The sequence below is a fragment of the Malania oleifera genome, chromosome 9 (genome assembly GCF_029873635.1).
Source record: "Malania oleifera isolate guangnan ecotype guangnan chromosome 9, ASM2987363v1, whole genome shotgun sequence".
In the NCBI taxonomy this organism is placed as follows: Eukaryota; Viridiplantae; Streptophyta; class Magnoliopsida; order Santalales; family Ximeniaceae; genus Malania; species Malania oleifera.
The window spans coordinates 92,894,727-92,909,880 of record NC_080425.1 but is presented as its reverse complement, the minus strand read 5'-3'; the positions used below and the strand labels follow the sequence as shown (position 1 = coordinate 92,909,880).

The window sequence follows — 15,154 nt, the reverse complement described above, 5'->3', positions numbered from 1 at the left end:
TGGATGAGAGGTTATGTTGTATTAAATTAAAGGAATGTGGTAAAAATTGTCAAGATGAGAACTAGACAACCTTAGAAGCTCGAACATTAAGAGGCGTGCGAGATGATTATGTGGAGATTGACAGTTTTGGAGAAAAAAAAATTTGGATTAAAGACTATCCGAAAGTAAGAATTGGAAGATCCTCGATCAATGCTAATTAGGGATAAGACAATTGGCCAACAAGAAGAAGATCATGGTTATGCATAAGGTTTCAATGATGAGAAAGAGAATTGGAATGTTGATCAAGTAGTGACCAAAAGATTAAAAATACAAAATAGAATTACATGAATAGCACTAAAACTAGCTAAAGAAGGATTAAGGAGATTGAACTGCCCTAAAAAGACTCCAATTTGAACCCATCAAGCCACTTTTACCCACATCCCAGGCCTCAAAATTGATTGGGAGGCATGCTTCGCATCTAGTGATCAATACCGAGTGCACACAGAAAGAATCCGGCCCCTCAAAAATATAAATTAGTAGTGATCAATAAAAGAGACAATTAATGTTTGGTTGCGAACTGTAATTAAAATTTTATTTTTATGATTAAACCATATTAGAAGAAGAAATTACAATTGAGTGTTTAGCCTAGATTTGCACTTTGTAAATATGAACAAACAAAGAAAATAGGGTTATTTTGAAAAGAAACAACACCAACAACTGTGGCCTTGATCAATATCCTCACAATATTTGCCTTTCTATATTCTTTTCCCAATCCATTGGTTGGGTGATCAATACACATGGCTGTTTAGAATGTGACTTGTAAAAGAGATTTTTCTCCACAAGCTCAAAGAGAGTTAATGCTAACAAACATATATTTCTTCCAAGTTTCCTTCACAGGGTTCATCAGATGAAATTTCAAAATACACAACTACACATGATCATGAACTGCTAGAGATACAAGGCGGGCAACTACACTATACATGTACATAAAAACATCTGACTGAAACTACCATGGTTACTGCAGCTCGCTGCATGAAGCAACCGAAGAGACCTTGAAGCTGTTTCAGCGAGGCTGCTGAATGCGTCGAGAGGCATGGTTAGGGCTCATGTATTTTGCTGGCTTCTCAGGATACCTCGCAGGCCCTATCGGAGACTTGAGACTGAGAGCCTTTGGAGTCGTAGATGAATTCAAGTTCATCATCATTGTGGCAGCATCCATTTCCATACCTTCAGTCAGGAAAAAAACAGTATCATAAGAATGGTATTTATTCCTGAATACAGAATGGTGTAAAGGAACAGTGCACTAATTTCAACCCAGTATGATTTGACACCTTTTATTAATAAAGAGGGAATTCATTAAAAGGGCGCCACCAAGGGGGTGCACCAAAGGGTATATGACCGACGCGAATCTTAGGGGAACGACCATGAAAATTATTGAATCATTATATAATGTGAAAAATGCTATGAACAAAGACATTATGACAAATGTGAACCTTCTTGGCACCACGTCATGCTTCCCTTAAAGCTTCAAGTATTAGGAACACTTTACAAAGGAAATTGCTGTAGAAGAAATGGATAATGATGAAGATGCCAATAATTATTGTCATTGTTGGGAGAGAGATATATGGGGGCAGCAATGCAGACTACACTGCAGCACTTGGACTATGACTATTTATCCACTCATCTTGAGAATCAGAATAATTGATTGGCGCCTTAATATGCTATATGTCTAAACACACACTCAACTTAAATTTCGTATTAGAAAAAATCTATTTGCTTCACTGTATAATCAATGTAATACAAGGTAAGGTGTAGGGTCAAGGGTGTACCATAATGATATTTACTTTCTTTATTCTGCACAATAAGGGCTGATTCAGTTTCTTCTTTAGCTTCAGAAGACAAGATTAATTCTTCCAACTGAACTTCCAGGTTGGGGAACTCTTCATCAACTCCAAGATCAAATGTATCTGGCAATAAATTCACAATGTCATCATCATCAGCATTGCCATCAAAAGTCTCTTGCTCTTGATGTTGGCTCATCCAGTAGTCCCGAAACCACATTGAAGTCTGCATCATTTCCCACCATTCAGGTGAGAAATCTTCCACCACACGAAAAGCAGCAGGAATAAAGACAGGGGCATTAGGGTTCAGCGTAGAACTTCCTCCCGACACCAACGCCATCCCTTTTTGTCAATTACCTATCTTACCAGACAGTTGCCCAAAGCTATAAGACAAGCAAACAGTCTAAAAGCAAACAGATAACAGATATTTCATTTCTAACAGTAATTATACATAAAATTAAACTACTATCATCCAGATCAGTAATGCGTAATATCAAGAGAATTAACTACCCCAAACATAGCCAAACAACCAACCATGGTTTTAAATAACGGCCGCGACCGTTATGTAATGGTTTTTTGGGTTACCGATACCGTTACACACTGCAAAATCGGTGGGAAGAAAAATCACGGCCGTAGTAGCTGTTACGGACTGCGACCATTACGTAAAGGCCACTAGGGCCATTATGTAACCGCTACAGGACTGTTACGCCAAAATATTTTATTTTATTTTTTACTTTTTATTCTGACTTTTTCCCTCTTTCATAAATCATTCACAATATACCATGCGGCGAGAGGAAAAAGATTATAATGAGGATGACAATGATACAAAATTTACTATTTCTTTAAATACTCACAACATATGCATTAATTAACAATTTGAAAATGCTAACTTGTTAGGAAAATATTTTATTTTGATAATATTAGTAATGTGATATTTATGTTCTATATGTTTCAAATTCAACCTTCTTTCTTTTCTAGCTATTTTATATTTGGATTATTCGTATGTCTTATCTGTCTAATAAATTAATAGAGTGTATAGTGTATTTTGTTTTATTAATTTATTTAGCACACATAAGAATTTATCACAAATAAGGACAATGAGAAGTATAAATACGCGCACACAAATTTTTCTATCAATGGTGGTTTAAAACAAATGTAAACTTGTTGTCCTTACCAAATAACTTAGTCCAATTAAAGTATCCAAAATACACAACCTCTTTCCAAGAAGAGCTAAAAGTTTAAAACATGCAAATTCGCTAATATGCACAAGTTTGTGCACGCTTCAAAAAAATTCACGGCCGTTACACCCACTTCCCGTTATGTAACATCCGCTGCTCCCGCTTCCCGTTACTATTACGTTACGCTACCCGCTACCGTGATTTAAAACCATGCAACCAACACATAGCATAAACATATTTAAATATTCCAGCTATGATACCATCTGCTATGGTCACGTGATCAAATAAGGATTCCAACTGAATGACTTAGTGACAGTTCCTTTCAATCCAAAATTCATGACAAGCAATCACAAAGCATCCATCAGACAAAAACAACACAAATTATCTTGTAAATAAGTTATATAACTTAAATAGTTGCAGGATATAACTCACAAAAGAACCTTCTTTTCAAGAATGGACCAATTTGCATGGTCAAAATGGAATATATCTAGGCGGGAAGAAACTCAAATGAAAACAGCACAATGCTACAAAGCATGAACTTAAATTTTAATTCTATATGGGAAGGTGAGAGGAAGGATCGCAATTTCATTGATCCAATGGATGCGGTATGCAACTGCCTTTTTGGTTTTGAATGACAGCTAATGGATAAAATATCATTCCATCCTTCCATTTTTTGTTCCTTCCTACCTAATGCAGCCTAAACAAAATATGATTCAACCTCCATTTCATTGTAAGAAGTCTGTATGTCTCTGCTTACCAATATATGTCTTCTATAACAAAACGCCTCAAGCAATATGGGGAAAATCACGCAATCAAAATAGGACACACAAATTTAATGTAGATAGGTCAAGTCTGGCATCAAGCAATTTAATTTAACATTACCAACTCCAACAGCATTCAATTTCGCATCATCATCCAAAGTGACAGACCCTCGATCTAATCATCACATCTTATACGTAGCAATCTAACCCCTATTTGAACATATTTGAAAACAATAAGAAAGACATAAAATTCATGAGTGTTTCAAAAAATCATTGCCACCTCATACCATAAAGTATCACTATCATTGTTTGCAACAGCAATACTCATGGCCTTCTTGCAACTCTTCCAAAGCTTTTGCAGATATTCCTTCATCTTCTTGCAATAGATTGAATGTGAACCCTCCTAGTTACAATAATAGAAATTTTTGACACTACCACTCTAGTTCTGGAGTTTGATCTGAGCATTCCCCCTACTAAAATTCCTCCCATAAGTATTGCCTTTACCACAATCTGAGCTTGCACATAAGCTACACTTTTAGAGTTGCTACTAGATTTTTTAAATTTCTCATTCTCCAAGAGAATGACAGTCAACTCATCTAACTCGTACTTCTCCTTTCCAACCAACAAAATAGTAATCAAATTGCCATAGGAGGTCGGGCGAGGTATCAACAGTCATTTACTCTAATTTCTCCCATAAACCGTTGGGCGATGTCTCATTCAAAACACTTAATTTAACTTTATAAAGCAAGAGCTAATTGTATACTACTTGCCCTCTAATATTTTGAAAAATGGAAAACAATTCTCAGAATTTTGAATTGCTCCAATCCCAAATTATTACTCCAATGGTGAATAATTTAAGAAAGAATGACATGCAACTATTAACAACACAATCAATCAAACTAGTCCAAAAATAAGTCCACACACAGCCAGTAAAGAGACATGAACACTCTTTTAACAAAACAAAAGGAGTTACATACATGATGTACCATAATAATTACAAATTCGTCAAAAAAAAAAAAGGGAAGAAAAAGAGAGAAGAAATTCGCATGACATGATCTTAATGTTTCGTACTACAAGAAAATATTTTCAAAAAATTGAACTTTGGAACAGAAAAAAACAAATTCGTAGTCGTAGATCAATTATCGACGTCGTCGTCATCATCATGAAATTAACATCTCCAAAAAAAAAAAAAAAAACCCAAAAGACAAAACTATGCGTAGCTTATCTACAAAAAAAAAAAGAAAAAAAGGAAAAAAAATCCTACGTCCGGGAGAAGCTGATACATACCGGGAACTATCGCCGTCGAGCAGGAGAAAGCGAAGAGCTCCGATCGGTTTCCAGAAATGGGAATGCTGGAAAAAATAGAGGGAAGGAGGGAGGAAGTAAAAGCGGGGGTCTCCAAGTCCGAAGCTGTTTCGGTTTGGTTTATGAGGCTGAGGCTCGGGTGGACTCCATAGGCCGACCAGATATTTTTGGCTGTGTACGCGGTTTTCTAACCGGCAACCCGGTAAGTCGGTTATTGTACGAATTTTGTACCCCGAAAATAAGGAGGCGGTGCAGTGGGACCCACACGATCAACGGCAAGCGGGGAAGCACTTTTGATCGGACGGGTAGAGAAAGGTCGGTGGTGTTCGAAAATCTGGCAGGTCTCCGGTTAACCTTGGTGCTGAGCTGGAAATCGGCAAAGGGAGTGGACGTTATGGCAAACGCGTAAAAAATTTGACTTTCTTTAGAAAAAAATTGTTTTTTTTTTTTTTCGGGAAACTTCTTTTCGAAAAGTAATTTATATAAGTCGTAATTTATAAAAAAAAAATACGAATAATTAAAAATATAAAATAAAAATGTAGTTTGCAATGGTTCTTGCACTACATGGTTTCTTACAACTTATTATACCAAGAAGCCCAGCTAAGTAAGCTCAAATAATAAGGATAAATTTGTAACTTTGAAGATTTCAATATTACGATTCAATTCCTTCTTAAGATATTATGTCGATTAATAAACACGGATGTATCAATAGGTGAGCGGCTTTCACCTTAGGATTTGTTGTCGCATTATAATGTCTCAATATGACGTGATAGTGGCTGTAGTTCACAAGTTCTAAAAAAATAAAAAATAAAAATTTATTATACTCAAAATCTATCTCAAAAAATTTGAATCAATCACGACTTCGATTACCTATTTAGAATAAATAAAAAACACTTGAAGAACTTGAGATGTATTTTGATGCTTAAGTTAGAGAATTGGAAATGACGATTTGATCAAAACAGTAAATAAGTGAGAAAGAATGAGATCTTTTGTATAGGAATTCAAGATTATTGATTTTCTTATTAATGGATCACATAGGTTACATTTTGGTTATGTCACAATCTAATAATTATTTAATTGGGATAGGAAGATACTGTGTAAAGTATATCTAATGCAACATAAAATATTAAAATAATTGTTACATAATAATAAAATAATTTAATTTATTTTAAAATGATAAATTATACTATAATTTTATGAAGTAAATTGATTGTACTTTATTCTCCCTACTTTAAACTATACAGGTTTGAAATTTGAATTTTAATATATAAGTTTAAATTTTGATTTACATAGCTCATGACCAAATATGTGATGTCTTGATTTTCGTACAAATTTTTTTTCCAATAGTAAATGATTTTATGTTCATTCGTCATAAACAACATTCACAAATCAGTCAAGTCAACAATCATACTACCATTCATACGACCCGACCTGTATTGGGCACTGGGTAAAAAGTCATTTTATTTATAAAATCTAAGAGCGGAAGACAATATATATATATATATATATATATATATATATATATATATATATCAGTCAAAATACAATACTCATAGTATCAACATACATATATACACAATACTATCTCATACCAAAAAACAATACAACTCTAGAGAATCACACTTTCCCTAGTCCAAACTCACTCTGTATATCAGGGTTTCAGCTCTCTACAATCACGGAGCTCTATCCCCCGGTCGATCTCAATTTCCTGAAAAATTTAGATAATTTTGGTAAGACACATTTCAGTAAGAAGGAACAAATTATTTACAGTGTGTGACAAAATGAGTTCAGTTATAACATACTTTACTTTTCAAAACAACATTTCATCTGAGAAAATACGCTGATATTCACATTCTCATAATCATATAGACATACAACACAAGCTTTTATAAGCTTTAAAACCATTACTCAAGTTTATTCATTTCCAACACAAAATTTCCTGCGAAATTCCTAAGAATAGGGAAGATTGTCCGCTTATACAGGTAGCTTCCTTTTACCCTAACACGTTATGCTGTCAGGAATGGCCACATCTAATACCCATCAGGGCACTCACCTTACTCAGTAAGCTCTCAGGCGGAGAGTTTCACTTCGCCTCAATTATTTATTTTATAAAACACACACTCTTTCATTTTTCATAATCATTTCCCATTTTAATTCATTACATGTCTATGTATATATAAATTCACATTTATATACTTTACATAATACATTAGATAACATAATTTCAATTCTCAACACATTCATGATTTCCATACTGAACATACCTCCCCAACGGCATCAGTAGGAACCTCACAACACAATTTTCATATAGAGTATACCTCCCCAACGACATTAGTAGGAACTTCATACACATAATCTCCCTACTGAGCATACCTGCTCCCCAACGACATTAGTAGGAACTTCATACACACAATCTCCTTACTGAGCATACCTCCTCAACGACATCAGTAGGAACTTCACACACACACATAGTTTCCATACTAAGCATACCTCTCCAATGGCATCAGTAGGAACTTCATACACATAAACAGTCTCCATACTGAGCATACCTCCCCAACGTCATCAGTAGGAACTTCACACATATACACAGTCTCCATACTGAGCATACCTCCCTAGCGACATCAGTAGGAACTTCACACACACACACACACAGTCTCCATACTGAACATACCTCCCCAACGGCATCAGTAGGAAAGGAATATCACCTACCCGCAATTATTGTGCAGTGTTGGCATATCATCAATCATATTTCAGTATATCTCAATTCAATTAAATATAAATATTCTCATCATTTTTTGTGCGCGTTTCATTATCTCATAATAATATATATCATATTTCACATATTTCCACATTTCCCAAAATACTCATATTAATAATTCACAAAATCTCATCTTTCAGGCAAAACATTTCTACTCACATATAAATACCATATTTCATTATTTTTCACTAATCACATCAATAATTCTCATTTCAATATTTTTTAAAAAATTATTCATCATTATATTTCACTCCAAAATATCACAATTTAAAATTACTCAAATGCCACACGATTTATCTGATATTTATATCATAATAATTTTCAGACAAAATATCATATGCTTATTTTCACATATTAATTCAAATAGTAATTATAAAAACACTGCTATAATTTATTCCCCTTACATGGCTTATTAAGAGTCTCGTTAACACCCCAACTCTTATGCCCTTGGCGCTCGAAATTCTAACACCCCAACTCTTATGCCCTTGGCGCTCGAAATTCAACTCCTGCAATTTACATTTTCCTCAAATTAATTAATTTATTTCTCCAAAATAATACCCGTCTAACCTTCTTTAGGCTCCATATACCTCAAATTAATATTTAAACTAACATTTAACAGCCCCACTTAATTTTTTGAATTTTGTATGCGGGTCCCAAAATTACACCCACGGCGCTCAACTAAGTCTTAAATTTCAGAAATCCTACTTCAACCATAGATGTTCAACATTTTAACATTTCCAAATTAATCATAATTAATTAAAAATAAGCTCATTAGTAACCCTCGTACCTCAAATTTGGGGTTTTTCCCACGACGATCCCACGAGAATTCCGTCCTTCTAGAGTTGTAGAGAATCGTCCTTAGATTCTCGTGGTGGTGTCCGTTTGTCGATTGAGCTTATAATTTGCAAGAAATTAACGAAAAAAGGGAAATTGACTTACCCCAAGAGATACGTCTACGCCGCTCCTATCACTGATCCGCTTTGGAAGAAATGACGGTAGCGAAGAATGAAGTTCAGCAGTATCTTCCGATTTTTGATCGGGCAAAAATCTGCCACGAAATAGAGAAGAGAGGGAGAGGAGAGAGAAAGAGAGAGGGTTCAGGGGCTACGCATGCCTCTAGATCTTCTTCTTCTTCTTCTTCTTTTTAACTTTTGAAATCTCCTGAAGCTTCTGCTTCAGGGGGGATAATAATAATAATAATAATAATAATAATAATAATAATAATAATAAATTTAATAAATATAAATAATAATATATTTTATTAATAAAAATAAAAATAAATTTTAATTATTTTTTTTATTTCTTTTCTTTTCTTGTAGTATGCCATGCAAAAATGAGATATCAAAAATATATATTTATAAATTCATTAACATTTCAATCAATCATTCAATTATTTTTTCAAAATTTTATTGGTTGGTTTTTTTATAATTTTTAATTTGATCTAAAAAAAATTTGTATTACACATTTTTACTAGATTAGGCTCATTTTATTTACATTAGTTAGATTGAGTGATTATTAAATAATTTTTCCAACTGCACAAAAAACATAAAGAGACATACTATAAGACCTAATTAATTATGATGTAAACATACGTATGATTGTATGTATTTTTAAAGTTGTATCTAAGAAGGAAAATATGCTAATATTAAAATGTTCAAAATTGGAATGATCGTATTATGTCCCAATTGATATTTTTTTTGTGTCTTCATTTTCTTAGTTCCATTCTTTTATTTTATTTTTATGATTACATAGGAACTTCAGTCACCAACGAACCATTTGAACTCTCTGGTGCGGCACCAAACCTACGAATCAGCGTCCTCTGCCCCCAGGTCTCGCTGATCAGGATAAAATCCGAATGCGGACACGACTTCCTTGCATCAGTTGGATGTTCAGCCAACCAAACTCTCGGGACATATCTCCATTACCATCCACGGTCCCTACTACCTCATAGAGCAAACTCTCACTATCCACGGTCCTCGTTGGCTCACAGAGTAAACTCTAACCATTCACAGGTACCGCTGATTCCATGAGTGTATCTACCTGAAATTGAATCCTTAATGTTTTTTCTTACATGCTGATGTCTTTCTATCGTGCCATGCTCGTGAGGTTCTTAGTTTCATTCTTTTTTTTAGGTACGTCCAGGGTGTCCACGTCCATTTTACGGTTTGTGACTAATCTCACGCCCTGTGTTGCAATCAACAAGAGGTTTAATGATTCTTTTAACTTTTTTAACGATCATCATTTTTTGTACTTTAAATCTCAAATTCTTGAATGAGATACTGAATTGTTTCCATATATTATAGACACCAACAAAATATTATATACCCATTTGAATTAATGTCATGACGATGATGTTGCTACGACATCCTTCAAATATGGGCGTTGAGTAGTATGACTCTTTTACGAGAGACTATATATATAATTATTGACGTACGATCTTGTAAAATATTTGTCTGCTCACTCTTAAAAAAAAAATCAAAATATCAAATATTTAGGTGTATGTATATCAAGCTCTCTAAGGGAATAGACCCCATATTTAGGTAGATCCTAGATATAGGATCCATTGATATTGAAGGAAAATTTTATTAATTAGGTATATATTTTTGGATGTATGCTTAATTATATCGAAATGTACATGTCTCAAACCTAAGTATACATACAAGCTAGACCGACACCCATAAATGTGTCGGGTGTAAGGCAATATATCACAAACTATAAAATATTAAAATTAAAAATATGATTATGCTCCTTCTAAAATTATAAAATAGCATAATTATATTAGTAATGTTAATCCAAATCATGTGTAGAAATTATTGTTAAATTAGTCAATGTAAAAATCATTCAAAAATTTTTTTTTATAGACACCATAATGGACCCACTTCAAATTTTGAAAAATTTATTTCTGAAAACTTTTCTGATGTTTTTTTTTTTTATATATTTTCTTTTTATGCGTATTAGAGAAAAATGTCTTGTCCCTATTAGAGAAAAATTCTGGGTTCGACATTTGATTGTGGAGACTAGTTTTTTTCTGTTCAGAGAACACGATGCACACTGAGATATACAGCTTTGCTTTTATTGAAAAAAAAGAAGGAAAAAAGAAAAGGGGAGAGAGGGAGATGGAGAAAATCTTACTGCCGCAGCGAGTGCCGTGGGGGATGAGTAAGCCGCAGAACTGGGCGGCGACGATGGCTTTCTCGACGCTGAGGAAGAGGGTGTAGGGGAAGTTGGTGTATGTGGAGCAGAAGCATGGCGCAGATGTCGGCGGGAGGGCGTGCATGAGGTCGTAGCACTCCCTCGACGGCGCCGCCCAAGACTCAAGCTCTGCACGAACCCGCCACATTTTTCCGTCAGCTTCCCTGAGTCCACGCTCCCCATCGGCCATCGCCAGAAGTTACTCAGTTTTCCAGCAAAATCTGTTTCAATAAATCATTCGACGATGGCTTCAATGCATTGCTCAAACCGTTGACGATTTTATCAAATTGGACGATTTCACCAAATAGTGACCGTTACACCTTTTGCTGAGCTGCCAAAAATACTAGCAGTTGAGCAATCCGTCAGGTCAAGCAATCCTTGAATGGTTTATTGAAACCTTCGATGATTTGCTCAAAACTGAGTAATTTTCTTAATACGCCACTCCCTCCCCCCATATCAACGCTCCGCCACCATCGCCACCGCTGCCGCCACCACTCTCATCGCCGCCGCCGTCTCTCTCTCTCTCTCTCTCTCTCTCATAACTTGTGTGAAGCGTAGTGCAATGTGAAGGGGCGGTGTATAATATAGTATATGTGTGGGGGAAATTAAATTATTAGCTAGCTAGTTTCTATTTTGCATGTAGACGGGAAATGGAAATTTACATAAGTTATGCATGGGGCTTCAAATTCGGGTACTCCAGTTATCTTGGCACCATTTTATACACTATAATGCGACACCAAACCCGAAGAGGTGAAAGTCCCACTTGTCTATTGACGTACTTCTGGTAATTCACCGACATAATGTCTCAAGGGAGAATCAAATTTGCGACCTTGGGGGTCAGTAAAGTCACAAGTCGTCTTTATCACTTGAACTGATCCAGGCGTGTTCGATCATATTTTTACTTTTCAATGCATGAGTATTACCATACTTATGCCAATATGCATTTGGGTACCTTATAATTACTTTTGAATTATAACCTTTTTCTACTTTTTTTATTTTTAACGTCAACGCAGTTTGGGGGTTTGAAGCAAAATAAAGAAAAATCAAAAAATCAAACCAAACCATAAGGTAACATCGTTTTCCGGGTTAATCAATTTTTGATATTTTGTTGGTCTAGAATATTTAATTTTTTTGATAATCAATTTGACCCATTTAATACTTATGGTTCATTGAATCAAATCAATATATTTTGTGTATATAAACACATATATTATATATACTATTATGTACTGTTTTAATTCAAAAACAGTTGTATTGCTGAAAAAGCAATGCTTAAATACATTAAAATTTAGTCGTTAATTATTATGGAAGAAAAATATTAATTTGCATTAATATTTTAAAATATTAAATTAGATCCAATGAATTCGTTTGATTAATTAGTTTAAAAATTAGTTAAACCGAATTTTTGTTGATTGTTTGAATCGGTTAGATTTTGATTTGCATTTTTGGATATGATTCAGTTAACCAATCAACCACGTCCAACCCTAATTTGGAGTATATAATAGTAAATAGTTAGCCCATCTCTCTAATATTCGTTGTACTCTCTAAATTCTAAAACAACTTAATCATAATTTAATTGGGATAAGTATATATTATTTTAAATATCAATTGCAATATAAAATATTAAATAATTTATCATAATATTGATTAATTATTTTTTCAAAGCTTATGGAATCAAATTTTTCACATTTCATTTGATAGGGAACAATTTATCTTTTATTTAAAAATAAGTTTGAATGTGTATGAATTAATAGAAAACAAAGAACAAAATTACATCGAATTTCATATTTTAAACAAAAAAAATTACTTTTTAAACTTCAATGGTAATTATTTAATCACCCCTCATGTGCAGAGTGTTAAATTTTTAAAATTTAAATAATAAAAAAATAATAACCCTTGCTAGATAAAACAACTTAAATATCTATAAAAAGTGCTTAGAATATTCATTGCATAGAAAAATTTAAAATGCTGCAAATTATTCAATTGATTTATGAACAATTCAAGATATTCTTAAACTTCAACACATTAATCCAAAAGCTGAACAGAATAAATATTATTTAATTAATTGACTGTAGAATTTGCAGCTAGCTCGTGTTCGAGTTCGATCCCAACTACGACTTCACGGAACTGTGTAACCTGTAAAACATATTAATTACCAATGATATTAATTACCAATAACTAAGTCAAAGATGTAATTAAGAAAAATGAAATATTACAAATAAATATTTATACATTTATTGATGTACATTTCAATCAATCATTTAATTTTTTTTCAAAAATTTTATTTATAGCGGTTTTGAATCATTTTTAATTTGATCCAAAAAATTTTTGCATACAAAAGTTTGTAACTTTTTTCTACTCTAATTGTGTTTGGAAGAAGTTTTGAATTTGAGAAACTCAAATATAAACTTGTTTGTGCTTTTTCAAAGATCAATTGTGATTTATTCTTATAGTATTTTTATTTCGATAAATATATTTTTAAAAAAATTAAAATAGTCATATATCTATTAGATAATCAATATACAACCCCGGTAAGACTAGAATAGTAAAATGCTTCCACAGAGAGAGAGAGAGAGAGATGAATAGTATCTTACTGCCGCAGCGAGTGCCGTGGGGGACTGGGATGCCGCAGGACTGGACGACGAAGAAGGCTTTCTTGACGCTGATGAAGAGGGTGTAGGGGAAGCGGGAGAAGGTGGAGCAGAAGCATGGCAGAGATGCCGGCGGGAGAGCGTGCATGAGATCACAGCACTCCCTCGACGGCGCCACCATCGGCCCCGTCGACCCCACGAACCCCCTGCACTTTTCCGACAGCTTCCCCGAGTCCACCCTCCCCGTGGGGCATCCCTCCACCACCACTCCCTTCCCCCATATCAATGCTCCCGCCAACATAACCACCGCCACCACCATCACTCTCCTCGCCGCTGCCGTCATTCTCTCTCTCTCTCTCTCTTAATTTGAGTAGTACTGTGGGTGCATGCAGGCCAGGCGTATGTGTGCATATTTATATATGGGGAAAATTAGCTAGAGCTAGTTTACGTTTTGCATGAACATTCACGTACTAGGAAATGAGATTAATTTACTTACGTTAAAATTGAGCTCAGTATTTAATGCATGATCGAGAATTACGATTTGAGATATTTACATGAGGGCGCGTTTTGCTTAATTTAATTATATGATCAGTTTCGGAGCAAGTAAGCATGGGAAAAAGTCAAAAACACTTTTTGTTCAAATCTTATAATTATTACTTTTTAAAGTTAATTATAATATATATATAAAAGACAATTGGATATACAAAACTATATGTGAAATTTAGAAAACGGACGAACCATTATAGGTCTATAGCATGCAATTTTACTTTACATTTTTGTAAGAAACTATTTCTTCGACTCAAACTGTGACAATGTCACATAGTGTCAATGAATCAATTAAGCATTAGACTCCTTTTCTATCATTAATTTTTACGAGGTTGCAAGTCCTAATTAACTTACATATGTTCCCTTAGATTAAGGATTTTAATTAACTTATATAAATGTACAATTTTCCTTTAGTCATGAATCATTGATATTCTTAATGAATTTTATGTTTTTAATCCTAAAAATACATATCCTTAAAGGTAATTTACATTTAAAAAAAGGTAATGATATATGATTATTCACATCGATTTTCTTAAGACTCCACGATAACAACTTTGAATCGCTATATATAAGAAATGTAGGCCCCCTAATCCATTGTTATCTTAGCAGCCTCCAGTAAGGGCTTGGGTGGAGTTCGGGCTTAGATGCATGATTCATAAAGTGTTGGATTCACTTGTCACACAAATTTTTGTTTTGATTTTTGGACACTTTGGTGTCGTATCATCATGTCTAAAGTGGTGCAATGATGATCGAAATCTCCGAATTATCAAAATATATATATATATATATATATATATATGTATATATATATATACATATATATAATTAATGAAATGACCAAGGAAAACTTTTTATTACTATTTCCTTTTGTTTTTGGTGAAATTGGAGGGGAGAGGAATTAGTGCAAAACTTTGAAAGACGAAGATTTGTCATGAGCCCAAACAAACATAAAAAAAATTATTTCTAAATTTTTTACTTTGTTAATTTTAGAAATTCTTTAAGA

At 33.8% G+C, this 15,154-nt stretch overlaps 2 protein-coding genes across 3 annotated transcripts; both read right to left on the bottom strand.

Moving 5' to 3' along the window:
* Nucleotides 1–833: 833 nt before the first annotated feature.
* On the bottom strand, nt 834–5,223 carry LOC131163941 (protein EARLY RESPONSIVE TO DEHYDRATION 15-like). Of its 2 annotated transcripts, none has more exons than XM_058120799.1 (3): nt 5,047–5,223; nt 1,809–2,177; nt 834–1,206 (listed from the first exon to the last, which is right to left on the bottom strand). In XM_058120799.1, exons 2-3 carry the CDS (start codon nt 2,158–2,160, stop codon nt 1,043–1,045), a joined length of 516 nt encoding a protein of 171 aa, XP_057976782.1. In that variant the 5' UTR covers nt 2,161–2,177; nt 5,047–5,223; the 3' UTR covers nt 834–1,042. The 2 variants fall into 2 exon arrangements, with proteins under 2 accessions (XP_057976782.1, XP_057976784.1); XM_058120801.1 differs by having other exon boundaries at nt 1,809–2,181; nt 5,047–5,196.
* A 7,910-nt stretch (nt 5,224–13,133) lies between these two features.
* Nucleotides 13,134–13,948, bottom strand: LOC131163579 (uncharacterized). Its single transcript, XM_058120171.1, has 2 exons — nt 13,609–13,948; nt 13,134–13,150 (listed from the first exon to the last, which is right to left on the bottom strand). The coding sequence occupies exons 1-2, from the start codon at nt 13,946–13,948 to the stop codon at nt 13,134–13,136; spliced, it is 357 nt and encodes a 118-aa protein (XP_057976154.1).
* Nucleotides 13,949–15,154: the final 1,206 nt, after the last annotated feature.

Excerpts from the sequence above, each read along its gene's own strand:
- LOC131163579 (XM_058120171.1), bottom strand. The coding sequence starts at position 13,948 with ATGACGGCAGCGGCGAGGAGAGTGATGGTGGTGGCGGTGGTTATGTTG.
- LOC131163941 (XM_058120799.1), bottom strand. The coding sequence starts at position 2,160 with ATGGCGTTGGTGTCGGGAGGAAGTTCTACGCTGAACCCTAATGCCCCT. Across the intron at positions 1,207-1,808 it reads AGAAAGTAAATATCATTATG|GTATGGAAATGGATGCTGCC; the intron begins GTACACCCTTGA and ends TCCTGACTGAAG.